Source organism: Bubalus kerabau, chromosome 4, assembly GCF_029407905.1.
Source record: "Bubalus kerabau isolate K-KA32 ecotype Philippines breed swamp buffalo chromosome 4, PCC_UOA_SB_1v2, whole genome shotgun sequence".
Classification (NCBI taxonomy): domain Eukaryota; kingdom Metazoa; phylum Chordata; class Mammalia; order Artiodactyla; family Bovidae; genus Bubalus; species Bubalus kerabau.
In genome coordinates this window covers 126,847,597-126,860,340 of record NC_073627.1, presented here as the reverse complement: position 1 = coordinate 126,860,340, position 12,744 = coordinate 126,847,597, and the positions used below count along the sequence as shown (strand labels likewise).

At 42.5% G+C, this 12,744-nt stretch overlaps 2 protein-coding genes across 2 annotated transcripts in view; both read left to right on the top strand.

The window, feature by feature from the left end:
• The first annotated feature begins 2,102 nt into the window (after nucleotides 1-2,102).
• HINT2 (histidine triad nucleotide binding protein 2) overlaps nucleotides 2,103-12,744 on the top strand; it is a 283,598-nt gene continuing 272,956 nt past the window's right edge. Inside the window, exon 1 of the mRNA XM_055578520.1 lies at nucleotides 2,103-2,106. The gene's annotated coding sequence lies outside the window, so the exon portion shown is untranslated. The remainder of the gene's footprint in view (nucleotides 2,107-12,744) is intronic.
• On the top strand, nucleotides 8,092-9,048 carry LOC129650240 (olfactory receptor 13C7-like). Its single transcript, XM_055578514.1, has one exon. It carries the CDS (start codon nucleotides 8,092-8,094, stop codon nucleotides 9,046-9,048), a length of 957 nt encoding a protein of 318 aa, XP_055434489.1.

The following is a 12,744-nucleotide window of genomic DNA, read 5'->3' as shown; positions in this document are numbered from 1 at the left end:
GAGGGCAGGCTGGTAGGGGAGAGAGAGAGAGAAAGAAAGAGAGCCCACACGTGCGCACTCTGAGTCACCCAGTGGAGGGGAGGAGATGCCTAGGTGGCCAGGAATCTGTCCAAAATCCCCAGGAATATTCAAAGCACTGAGGCTTAGCTTTTTCCCTTCTAGGCAATTCTGAGGGTCAATGACAGAGCCAATTGTTGGACCAATTATTGGTCCGATTCTTGAACCAACTGTTGTAATCAAAGCCTGGGAGAACTCTGGCCAGAGAACATTCTAAGCTGAAATTTCCTTGTAGTGAGAGAGGAGCTTTGGGTAGACTTTACAGCATTGCCTAATTGGGTCTATGAGGCGAAGTCTAAATTCTGAGTCTCTCATCAAACTTTAAATTACTTCTGGGACAGGGCCTGGCCCCAAAACAACCCAGGTCTAAACTCCTGAGTCATTGTGGGACCCTCTGGAGAGCAGGGCGGAGCACAAGAGAAGAGGGTACTGGGCCAGGGGTTGGGCATGGCTTGCCTGCTGGCACTGTGGTGCAGTATCCTCCAGGCTGGAGGTACCTGGGTGAGCCTCAGCCTTAAGAGTCAGCCCTCGTCTCCTTGTCTCATAGAGCCCCAAAGGCAGGCAAGGGCACTCTGAGTAGCTGTGGCTGAACTTTGGAGCCTTCTACACCCAGGGTTGCTTGGAGACACTAGGATGTTAGACAACAGTTAAAGGGTATGTGTCCCTGTTAAGAGCACATGCCCAGCTGTTGCCAGAGCAGCTTGGAAGGCTATGGCCTGTATGCCTCCTTGGTTATGGCTTGGTAGCACCCAGATGGGCAGGTGACATCAGAGACAGTCACTTCTCCTGGCCCCCAGTAAACTGGCAGCCTGCCCACTCCATGTTCTGCCTCCCTGCCAGCAATAGACCCAGCCTTCATGGGGTCCCATACTGGGTAAGTGCTGGATGACCTTCAGGACTAGTTCTTCACCAGCTGAGGCTTCCCTGCATTGGCAGGTAAAGAACCTCACCTGCCAATGCAGGAGACTCGGGTTCAATCTTGGGTTAGGAAAATCCTCTGGAGAAGGAAATGACGCCCTGCTCCAGTATTCTTGCCTAGAAAATTCCATGGATACAGGCGGGCAGTCCATGGAGTCAAAAAGAGTTGGACATGACTGAGCATGCACACTTCACCAGCTGGGAGGAAAGACAGGAGTCTCAGGCAAAGAGGGCTGAGTGGAGCTGGGGCAGGGAGAAGGACTGGGCTAGGGGGACAAGACAACTGTTTCCAAAAGCTCTGAGGGCTGTTACTCTCGCAAGGGAGCTCGTCAGTTTTGGATGTGCCCAGGAGGCTGGCTTAGGACCAGGAGCTGCTGCTGCTGCTAAGTCGCTTCAGTTGCGTCTGACTCTGTGCGACCCCAGAGACAGCAGCCCACCAGGCTCTGCCATCCCTGGGATTCTCCAGGCAAGAGCACTGGAGTGGGTTATTTTCTTCTCCAATGCATGAAAGTGAAAAGTGAAAAGTGAAAGTGAAGTCGCTCAGTCGTGTCCGACTCTTCAAGACCCCATGGACTGCAGCCTAACAGGCTCCTCCATCCATGGGATTTTCCAGGCAAGAGTACTGGAGTGGGTTGCCATTGCCTTCTCCTAGGACCAGGGGAGGAAGGGAGAAAAGTGTACACATCAGGTCCCTGAATAACTAACAGCTCAGGATTCCCGACAACAACACTGTAGGCCACGAGCGCTGCCACCATTATTCAGAATGTTCAAGCAGAGGCCGAGAAATCACCTCCTGAAGACAGGGCCCCTGTAACAGGTGGGTTAGAGGAGGGGACTGGATTGATTTAATATCTGAAGATTCTGCCAAGCTTCCAATCTGGCACCCCCCCCACCACCACCTGCCGATAGTAAAGGAGCCTTTCTCTAAAAAGGATTCTGCATCCCTTCATTCCTGGTATCCTGAGATAACCTCTTTTGAACACTGTATCATCACCAAGTAGAAAAAAAGCACCTCTTCTTCAGGTCCAAGTGCAATCCACAAATCTCTCTCCTGGCCTCAGTTTCTCCACCTTTAAATCAAGAGGCCAGTGATTCCTGAGACTGATGTACATCAGAAGTAAGTACATGGGGAGCATTTATTTAAAACAGAAAAACAAACACTGATCTCTAAGACCATCTGTAAAGGCAGGACTCAGCAATATGTCCTTTCTTTCACTGTATTTTCAGTTTTTTTGGTTTGCCATTCTTTTTTCCTTTTTTTTTTTTCAACTGAACTATAGTTGATTTACAATATTGTGTTAGTTTTAGGTGTACAGAAAAGTGATTCAGATATATATATATCCATATGGATATATGGATATGAATATATATGTATATATTGTTTTTCAGATTCTTTTCCATTATAGGTTATTATAAAATATTGACTATACAGTAAATCCTTTTATATATTTTATATATAGTAGTATGTATCTGTTAATGCCATATTCCTAATTTATCGCTCCCCCACTTTTCTCCTTTGGTAACCATAAGTTTGTTTTCTATGCCTGTGAGTCTTTTTCCATTTTGTAAATAAGTTCATTTGTATTATTTGTAGATTTCACATATATATGATATAATATAATATTTTTCTTTCTCTAACACTTCACTTAGTATGATAATCTCTAGGCCCACCCATGTTGCTCTAAATGGCAATACTTCATTCTTTTTTATGGCTAAGTAATATTCCATTGTGTGTGTGTGTATAGGAATTTCATATATATATATATGTTGCAATTTCAAATATGTATATACACATACACACACACCCACACCACATCTTCTTTGTCCATTTACCTCTTGAACATTTGGGTTGTTTCCATGTCTTGGCTATTGTAAACAGTGCTGCTATGAACACGGGTGCATGTATCTTTTGGAATAAGAGTTTTCATATTTTTCATATTTATGCCCAGGAGTGGGATTTCTGGATCATTTAATAACTCTATTTTTAGTTTTTTAAGGAACGTCCATACTATTCTCCATAGTGGCTGTACCAATTTATATTCCCATCAACAGTGTAGGAGGATTCCCTTTTCTCTAAACCCTCTCCAGCATGTATTATTTGTAGACTACTTGATCATGGTCAATCTGAAAGGTATGAGGAGCTACCTCATTGTAGTTTTGGTGTGCATTTCTCTAATAATCAGTGATGTTGAGCATCTTCTTCATGTGCCTGTTGGCCATCTGTATGTCTTTTTGGGAGAAATGTCTAAGTTCTGTTCATTTTTTGATTGAATTTTTAAAAAATATATTAAGCTGTATGAGCTACTTGCATATTGTGGAAATTAAGCCCTTGTTGGTTGCATTGTTTGCAAACATTTTCTTCCAGTTTTAAGGTTGCCTTTTCATTTTTTTTCCTTTTCCTTTTGTTTATGGTTTCCTTTGTGTACAAAAGCTTATAAATTTAATTAGGCCCCATTTATTTATTTTTACTTTTGTTTCTTTTGCCTTGGGAGACTGAACTAAGAAAATATTGCAATGATTTATGTCAGAGATTGTTTTTCCTATGTTCTAGGAGTTTTATATTGTGTCTTATATTCGAGTCTTTAAACCATTTTGGAATTTACAGTACATATGGTATGATGGAGTGTTTTAATTTCATTGATTTACATGTGACTGTCCAGTTTTCCCAACACCACCTGCTAAAGTGACTGTCTTTTCTCCATCGTATATACTTTTCTCCTTTGACAAAGATTAATAGACAATAGATGTGGGGGGTTATCTCTGAGCTCTCTATTCTCTTCCATTGATCCATATGTCTGTTTTTGGGCCAGTACCATGCTGTTTTGATTATTGTGCCTGTGCAGTATTGTCTGATGTCTTGGGAGGGTTATGGCTCCAGCTTTGTTCTTCTTCCTCATGATTGCTTTGGCAATTCTGGGTCTTTTGTGGTTCTATATAAATTTAAGGGTTATTTATTCTACTTCTGTCATGGGTAATTTGATAGGGATTGCATTAAATCTGTAGAATGCCTTGGTAACATTGCTATTTTAGCAATATTAATTCTTCCAATCCAAGAGCACGGGATACCTTTCCATTTCTTTGAATCATCTTCAATCTCCTTTGTCAATGTTTTACAGTTCTCGGCATACTGTTCTCACCTCCTCGGCAAAGTTTATTCCTATGTTTCTTTTTTATGTGATTTTAAACAGGATTTTTTAAACTTTCTCTTTCTGATATTTCATTTGTAGCATAAAGATGTGCAACAGATTTCTGTATATTAATTTTGTATCCCAGCAATCTATATTTGTAACCAGCACTCAGGCAGCTATTAGACAGCCAGTTCCATGTTGTTTTGGGAACCATGCAGCAGGGTGTGGTGATATCTGTGTTCTAATTTCTTTGGCAGTGAAGTTGTCATGATCTACAGTGTGACTCTGGATATTCTGAGAGGCTGAGTAGAGTTACATGTGATAATGTCTGAAAAACATCTAAATGGCACTAGACAGCTTGTGCCTCAAGGTCCCACTCAGTGTAGGTTGGGAATGTGAATTCTGAGTGGGCTCTGACTGTCAGGTAAGGTTTTATTCCCTTAGGCCAAGTCTGAGAGCAGCTAGGGTGCAGGCATGGTATGATTACGGGGGCAATGCACAAGACCTGCTCTGCAGATCAAATTTCTGGACACTCTGGTGGACACTCTATGTTACAGGCTCCAAAAATTCAATTTCATCAGATTTTTCAAAGAAGGTTAAGATCAAATGAACTTTTATTATGTTGAGGTATGTTCCTTCTATTCCTGCTTTCTGGAGAGTTTTTATCATAAATGGATGTTGAATTTTGTCAAAGGCTTTCTCTGCATCTATTGAGATAATCATATGGTTTTTATTTTTCAATTTGTTAATGTGGTGTATTACATTGATTGATTTGTGGATATTGAAGAATCCTTGCATCCCTGGGATAAAGCCCACTTGGTCATGGTGTATGATCTTTTTAATGTGTTGTTGGATTCTGATTGCTAGAATTTTGTTAAGGATTTTTGCATCTATGTTCATCAGTGACATTGGCCTGTAGTTTTCTTTTTTTGTGGGATCTTTGTCAGGTTTTGGTATTAGGGTGATGGTGGCCTCATAGAATGAGTTTGGAAGTTCACCATCCTCTGCAATTTTCTGGAAGAGTTTGAGCAGGATAGGTGTTAGCTCTTCTCTAAATTTTTGGTAGAATTCAGCTGTGAAGCCGTCTGGACCTGGGCTTTTGTTTGCTGGAAGATTTTTGATTACAGTTTCAATTTCCGTGCTTGTGATGGGTCTGTTAAGATTTTCTATTTCTTCCTGGTCCAGTTTTGGAAAGTTGTACTTTTCTAAGAATTTGTCCATTTCTTCCACGTTGTCCATTTTATTGGCATATAATTGTTGATAGTACTCTCTTATGATCCTTTGTATTTCTGTGTTGTCTGTTGTGATCTCTCCATTTTCATTTCTAATTTTATTGATCTGATTTTTCTCCCTTTGTTTCTTGATGAGTCTGGCTAATGGTTTGTCCATTTTATTTATCCTTTCAAAAAACCAGCTTTTGGTTCTGTTGATTTTTGCTATGATCTCTTTTGTTTCTTTTGCATTTATTTCTGCTCTAAGTTTTAAGGTTTCTTTCCTTCTACTAACCCTGGGGTTCTTCATTTCTTCCTTTTCTAGTTGCTTTAGGTGTAGAGTTAGGTTATTTATTTGACTTTTTTCTTGTTTCTTGAGGTGTGCCTGTATTGCTATGAACTTTCCCCTTAGGACTGCTTTTACCGTGTCCCACAGGTTTTGGGTTGTTGTGTTTTCATTTTCATTTGTTTCTATCCAAATTTTGATTTCTTTTTTGATTTCTTCTGTGATTTGTTGGTTATTCAGCAGCGTGTTGTTCAGCCTCCATATGTTGGAATTTTTAATAGTTTTTCTCCTGTAATTGAGATCTAATCTTACTGCATTGTGGTCAGAAAAGATGCTTGGAATGATTTCTATTTTTTTGAATTTACCAAGGCTAGCTTTATGGCCCAGGATGTGATCTATCCTGGAGAAGGTTCCATGTGCGCTTGAGAAAAATGTGAAATTGATTGTTTTGGGATGAAATGTCCTATAGATATCAATTAGGTCTAACTGGTCTATTGTATCGTTTAAAGTTTGTGTTTCCTTGTTAATTTTCTGTTTAGTTGATCTATCCATAGGTGTGAGTGGGGTATTAAAGTCTCCCACTATTATTGCGTTATTGTTAATTTCTCCTTTCATACTTGTTAGCATTTGTCTTACATACTGTGGTGCTCCCGTGTTGGGTGCATATATATTTATAAACACTATCTGAAATACATCACAGCAGGATCCTCTATGACCCACCTCCCAGAATATTGGAAATAAAAGCAAAAATAAACAAATGGGACCTAATTAACCTTAAAAGCTTCTGCACATCAAAGAAAACTATTAGCAAGGTGAAAAGACAGCCTTCAGAATGGGAGAAGATAATAGCAAATGAAGCAACTGACAAACAACTAATCTCGAGAATATACAAGCAACTCCTACAGCTCAACTCCAGGAAAATAAATGACCCAATCAAAAAATGGGCCAAAGAACTAAATAGACATTTCTCCAAAGAAGACATACAGATGGCTAACAAACACATGAAAAGATGCTCAACATCACTCATTATCAGAGAAATGCAAATCAAAACTACTATGAGGTACCATTTCACACCAGTCAGAATGGCTGCGATCCAAAAGTCTACAAGTAATAAATGCTGGAGAGGGTGTGGAGAAAAGGGAACCCTCTTACACTGTTGGTGGGAATGCAAACTAGTACAACCACTATGGAGAACAGTGTGGAGATTCCTTAAAAAACTGGAAATAGAACTGCCTTATGATCCAGCAATCCCACTGCTGGGCATACACACTGAGGAAACCAGAAGGGAAAGAGACACGTGTACCCCAATGTTCATCACAGCACTGTTCATAATAGCCAGGACATGGAAGCAACCTAGATGTCCATCAGCAGATGAATGGATAAGAAAGCTATGGTACATATACACAATGGAGTATTACTCAGCCATTAAAAAGAATACATTTGAATCAGTTCTAATGAGGTGCATGAAACTGGAGCCTATTATACAGTGAAGTAAGCCAGAAAGAAAAACACCAATACAGTATACTAATGCATATATATGGAATTTAGAAAGATGGTAACAATAACCCTGTGTACGAGACAGCAAAAGAGACACTGATGTATAGAACAGTCTTATGGACTCTGTGGGAGAGGGAGAAGGTGGGAAGATTTGGGAGAATGGCATTGAAACATGTAAAATATCATGTATGAAACGAGTTGCCAGTCCAGGTTCGATGCACGATACTGGATGCTTGGGGCTGGTGCACTGAGACGACCCAGAGGTATGGTATGGGGATGGAGGGGGGAGGAGGGTTCAGCATGGGGAACACATGTATACCTGTGGCGGATTCATTTTGATGTTTGGCAAAACTAATACAATTATGGAAAATTTAAAAATAAAATAAAAAAAAAGATCAAATTAACTAATTCATACTTGTTAAACTCACAAAACACTGAAGTGTAAAACAGATACTGTATAAGAAATAAACCTGCTCAAGAGATGAGAAACTTCATGTTTTTAAGCCAGCACATCTCTCCCTATAAGACTATCTGGGAAGTCGAATTAAAATAGAAACTTGGTATGTAAGCAGGAACTAGATTTGGAGGAATGGGCTATGTGGCCTTAATGGCCAGAATCACTGAACTATAATAGCCTGAGGACCCCAACTACATGGCAAAGAAAGTTATTCAGAAGCCTGTGATTTGCAGGTAAGTTCTGGATATACACAACATGTATAGACATAGGACATGGGTTTAGGAATCATTGACTACACAAAAATGTCCTTCATTTTATTAAGTTTCATGAGATTTTTAGTCTGTTCTTCATGATTTTGACTGAAACACAACCTGGCTTTTAGATAAGTGGTTTTTTAGTTGAATCCTACAGTGTAGGCTTAAAATTAGAGACATGATACATATTATGATCCCCCGGTATTGACATAAGCAAGCCATCAGAAATCAAATATGTATTTTCTGCCTTCAGTATTCCTAGAGATGAAAAAGAGAGATTGAAATGGAAGCATCCAACCAATCCAGTGTGACAGAGTTTGTCTTGCTGGGCCTCTCTGCCCACCCCAAACTAGAGAAAACGTTCTTTGTGCTCATCCTGTCCATGTACCTGGTGATCCTGCTGGGCAATGGGGTCCTTATCCTGGTGACTGTGTCTGACTCTCACCTGCACACGCCCATGTATTTCTTCCTGGGGAACCTCTCCTTCCTGGACATCTGCTACACAACCTCCTCAGTCCCCCTGGTCCTGGATGGCTTCCTGACCCCCAGGAAAACTATCCCCTTCTCAGCCTGTGCCATACAGATGTTCCTCTCCTTTGCCATGGGAGCCACAGAGTGTGTGCTTCTGGGCATGATGGCATTTGATCGCTACATGGCCATCTGCAACCCCCTGAGATACTCCATGGTCATGAGAAAGGCTGTCTACGTGTCCATGGCTGCCAGCTCCTGGCTGGCTGGTGGAGCTAACTCCTTGGTACAGATCTCTCTTGCAGTACAATTACCCTTCTGTGGGGACAATGTCATCAACCACTTCATCTGTGAGATCCTGGCTGTCCTGAAGTTGGCCTGTGCTGACATCTCCATCAATGTGGTCAGTATGGGGGTGGCCAATGTGATCTTCCTGGGAGTCCCAGTTCTGTTCATCTTTGTCTCCTACATCTTCATCCTCACCACCATCCTGAGGATCCCCTCGGTTGAGGGAAGGAAAAAGGCCTTCTCTACCTGCTCTGCCCACCTCACTGTGGTGGTTATCTTCTATGGGACTATTCTTTTCATGTATGGGAAGCCCAAATCCAAGGACCCCCTGGGGGCAGACAAACAGGAACTTTCAGACAAACTCATCTCCCTCTTCTATGGACTTCTGACCCCCATGCTCAACCCCATTATCTACAGCCTCAGGAACAAAGATGTTAAGGCTGCTGTGAAGAACCTCGTGGTTCAGAAACACTCCACTCAGTGATCGTGGGATGTGTCCCATGGTATGATCTGCACACTCTGATGACTGTTACTTGAAAATCCCAATGTGAAGTAATGCCAGGTGAGGGGCAAACTCAGTTTAGAGCCATGCTACCCACAGTGTGGTCCATGGAGCAGCAGCATCAGCAACACCTGGGAGCTTATTGCGCATGTAGAATCTTGGGGCCCATTCCAGACCTACTGAGTTAGAATCTACATTTTAACAAGATTCCCCAGGTAATTCATATGCATAGTACACATTGGGAAGTATTAGTTAAGAGTGTACAGTGGGGGACTACCCTAGTGGTCTAGTGGTTAAGAATCCACCTGCCAGTGCAGGGGACATTGATTCAATCCCTGATCAGGGAACTAGAATCCCACATGTGGCAGAGCAACTAAGCCTGCTCACCACAACTAGACAGCTCTCACACCACACTGAAAGATCCCACACAACACAACAAAGATCTCTCATGCTGCAACTAAGGCCTGACATGGCCAAATAAACAAATAATATATCTCTCTATATAAAGAGTATACAGTGGATGTGCGGTGTTCCTTCAGACCTGACTCTTACCTACCTCGGGCTGAAGCTCTCATAGCCACAGCTGCTCAGAGTGTTGACAGTGAGTCCCTCTGCTGGCCTGCCCTTGGTCCAAGAGAGTTTACTCACCCAAAGTCACATTCCCTTCCCAGAGGCAGCACACATCTACTGATTAGTCATTGTCAATATAGAGTCCTGATCTTCCTTGCTTCCAATGGGGATGACTCTAAAGAGCCATCCCACCCTGAGAGCTTCCTCATGACAGAGTTCTTCCTCTGCTCAGCCCTGCTTCCTTCCCCACCTCCTACTCCACAGGTGTGGATCTTAGCAGCACTCCCCAGTCAGCATCCTGCATGAAAATCTCCCCACCAGAGCCGACTTCCTGGGAGACCCAACCCGGGACAGAGAATAACGGTCAGTCTCAGCACTGATACATGAACCTCGTGTGGGGTTTCCAGAACACGTTTTTCTCAAGTGTTTCCTGCAGCCTGACTCCCAAGGAAAGTAACTCAACAAATTCCTTTTGTTCAGACAAAGAAAAAATTATCCCCTACAAACAACTTGCTAAATTCAATTCTCTTACTTTTCAGTTCTATGAATGGAACTTCATTTATATTTACCATATGAGTATCTTTACTCCAACTCAGAGCATTGGCAACACCCTGGGCATATGAGTGTGGTATCAGGTCTATGAGGTTTTATCCGAGGACAAAGATGTTTGATGTCTGGAAAATATGTTGGCTCTTAACTACAAACAAAATAAATTAAATTAAAAACCCTTAAAAATCTCTTAATAATTGTATATTTACATGCCTACAGATCAGATCAGTCGCTCAGTCGTGTCTGACTCTTTGTGACCTCATGAATCGCCGTATGCCAGGCCTCCCTGTCCATCACCAACTCCCGGAATTCACTCAGACTCACGTCCATCGAGTCAGTGATGCCATCCAGCCATCTCATCCTCTGTCGTCCCCTTCTCCTCTTGCCCCCAATCCCTCCCAGCATCAGAGTCTTTTAAGGGAATATATGTCAACCACAGTAATGGGTAAATTTCAGTATTCACATGCCATATTTTAAAACAATTGGTACTTAGGTACTTCTATAGGAACTCCTGGGCTTTCATGATTATTGTTGAGAAGACATAGAATTACAAATTAAATAAATCACTTGTAAGTCAAATAGTTTTAATAACAGAAGTAGAAAAATTATTTCAGATTTACCACAAGATCATACTTAAAATGAGATGTAGGTACATTTTGACATGTTGTGTGGGAACTCTAAGAGTCCCCAGGCCTGTGACAGCCTTCAGATGGACCTGATAGTTACAGATATATTGGGTTGTAGTGCCTAAAATTTAATTAGCACACAGGTGCTCAATAAGACACACCGACTTCGCTCCCCAATTAACTTTCAACTTTCCCTTGCCCACCTTCACCTCTTGTGCTCAGAGAGACGTGGGGCATGTGACTGGTAGAGTTCTTTGCGAGGTCCAAGATGGGGACACTTTTCCCTAAGAGATAACCCTAACCATGCCAGCCTGTACCTGTGGGCGGTAGAGATCCCCAAGCAAGGGCTCTAGGGCTCCTTCTTCTCAGTCCTTATGAAAATGATGAAAGCGTGGATGGAGGGGGCTGAACCCACACTCTATGATGAGATCTCTGCATTTCCCATGTACTAACAGGGACTATGATGCCTGCAGGGATGACAAGGATATAGAAAGAACTCGGACTGCAACTTCCTTCATCTTACCAATGAAGCATTAGTACTTAGGATCTTTTTATTAGCAAATTATCCTACTTCTCTTTAAAACAAATCTTTTTTTTAAATACTACACATTTCTTCTCTTCTTCCCCAAGTATGCTTACATCTGACTTTCAGTTGAATGAATCAGCAGTCAGTTTTTATATTTTCAGAACTGTGCTCACCACTAATCAAGGTCAGGTATTCCCCAAGAACATGGCTCTCATGAGGCTACCCTTACAGGTGCCTGTGACTCAGCACCCCCTTTTCAGATTCTTTTTTTTAAATTGAAGTATAGTTGATATTCAAGGTTGTGTTAGTTTCTGATATACAGCAAAGTGATCAGTTATACACACACACAAAGACCAGTCTTTATCAGTTGCTTTTTTTTTAATTTTATTTTATTTTTAAACTTTACAATATTCTATTAGTTTTGCCAAATATCGAAGTGAATCCGCCACAGGTATACATGTGTTCCCCATCCTGAACCCTCCTCCCTCCCCATACCATCCCTATCAGTTGCTTTTGATAGAGATTAGGCTTCAATCCAAGCCCCTCACCTCCTCCCAGCCTTCCCCCTCATCCACTTCTAAGGGAAACACCCCATCCTCAGGCCTCCTAAGCAGGCTTTGTCATGTCCCATACCACCTGACTCACCTCATTGGCCCCCGGTGAGACTACGTGAAAGATTCAATGTTCCTAGCCACTAGAGATCTCCAACTATCCAGAAGCCAGTCACCTGCCTGGCCTGTGACTCCGGAGCAACTTCTACCTACAGTATGACCCTGTTGCTCTTTCACCAACCCCAGAGCTCTCTTGGCCCCTCATGTCCTCTGCTTTAGCCTGTAATCCTCACTCAGCTCAGTACGATGCTGAGGGACTGCAGGGAGGGCCAGCACCTCTGGAGCAGAGGGATGACCACCTTTAGCCTTGCAGAGACAAGGGCGGAGTCCCCTTTAACAGATACCATTGTGGTCAAAGCACAATCAGACCTTAGTTCTCTCCTCTCCTCCCAGGAAAGTCAGCAAGGCAAGGACGGAAACTTCTTAATCTAAGGAATGTTAGTGAGTTGAGATTTACACAGAGCTGTCTGCAGTTTATCTAATTGGGTTTATGGAACACGGGCCCTACACTCCTGTGAGGCCTCCACCAAACTTTAAATTGCTTCTGGGATTAAAACTGGCCCCGAACAACCGGAGCTCTAGATTGCTCCATGGCTCCTTGACAGAACCTCTGGAGAGAGGGCTGGGGCAAAGAGCATGACCGCCAGGACCTCGGAAAGCAGTTCCTTGAGTTGTTCTCCCTCCTGCTAGCTCACTGCGGGTGGACAAGGCCAGGGAAGGGAGCAATCAGAGCCCCTGCAGCTACGGCCAAGGCCCAATTCTCATTCACTGGCTGTGAACTCTGAAGGGACTGCTC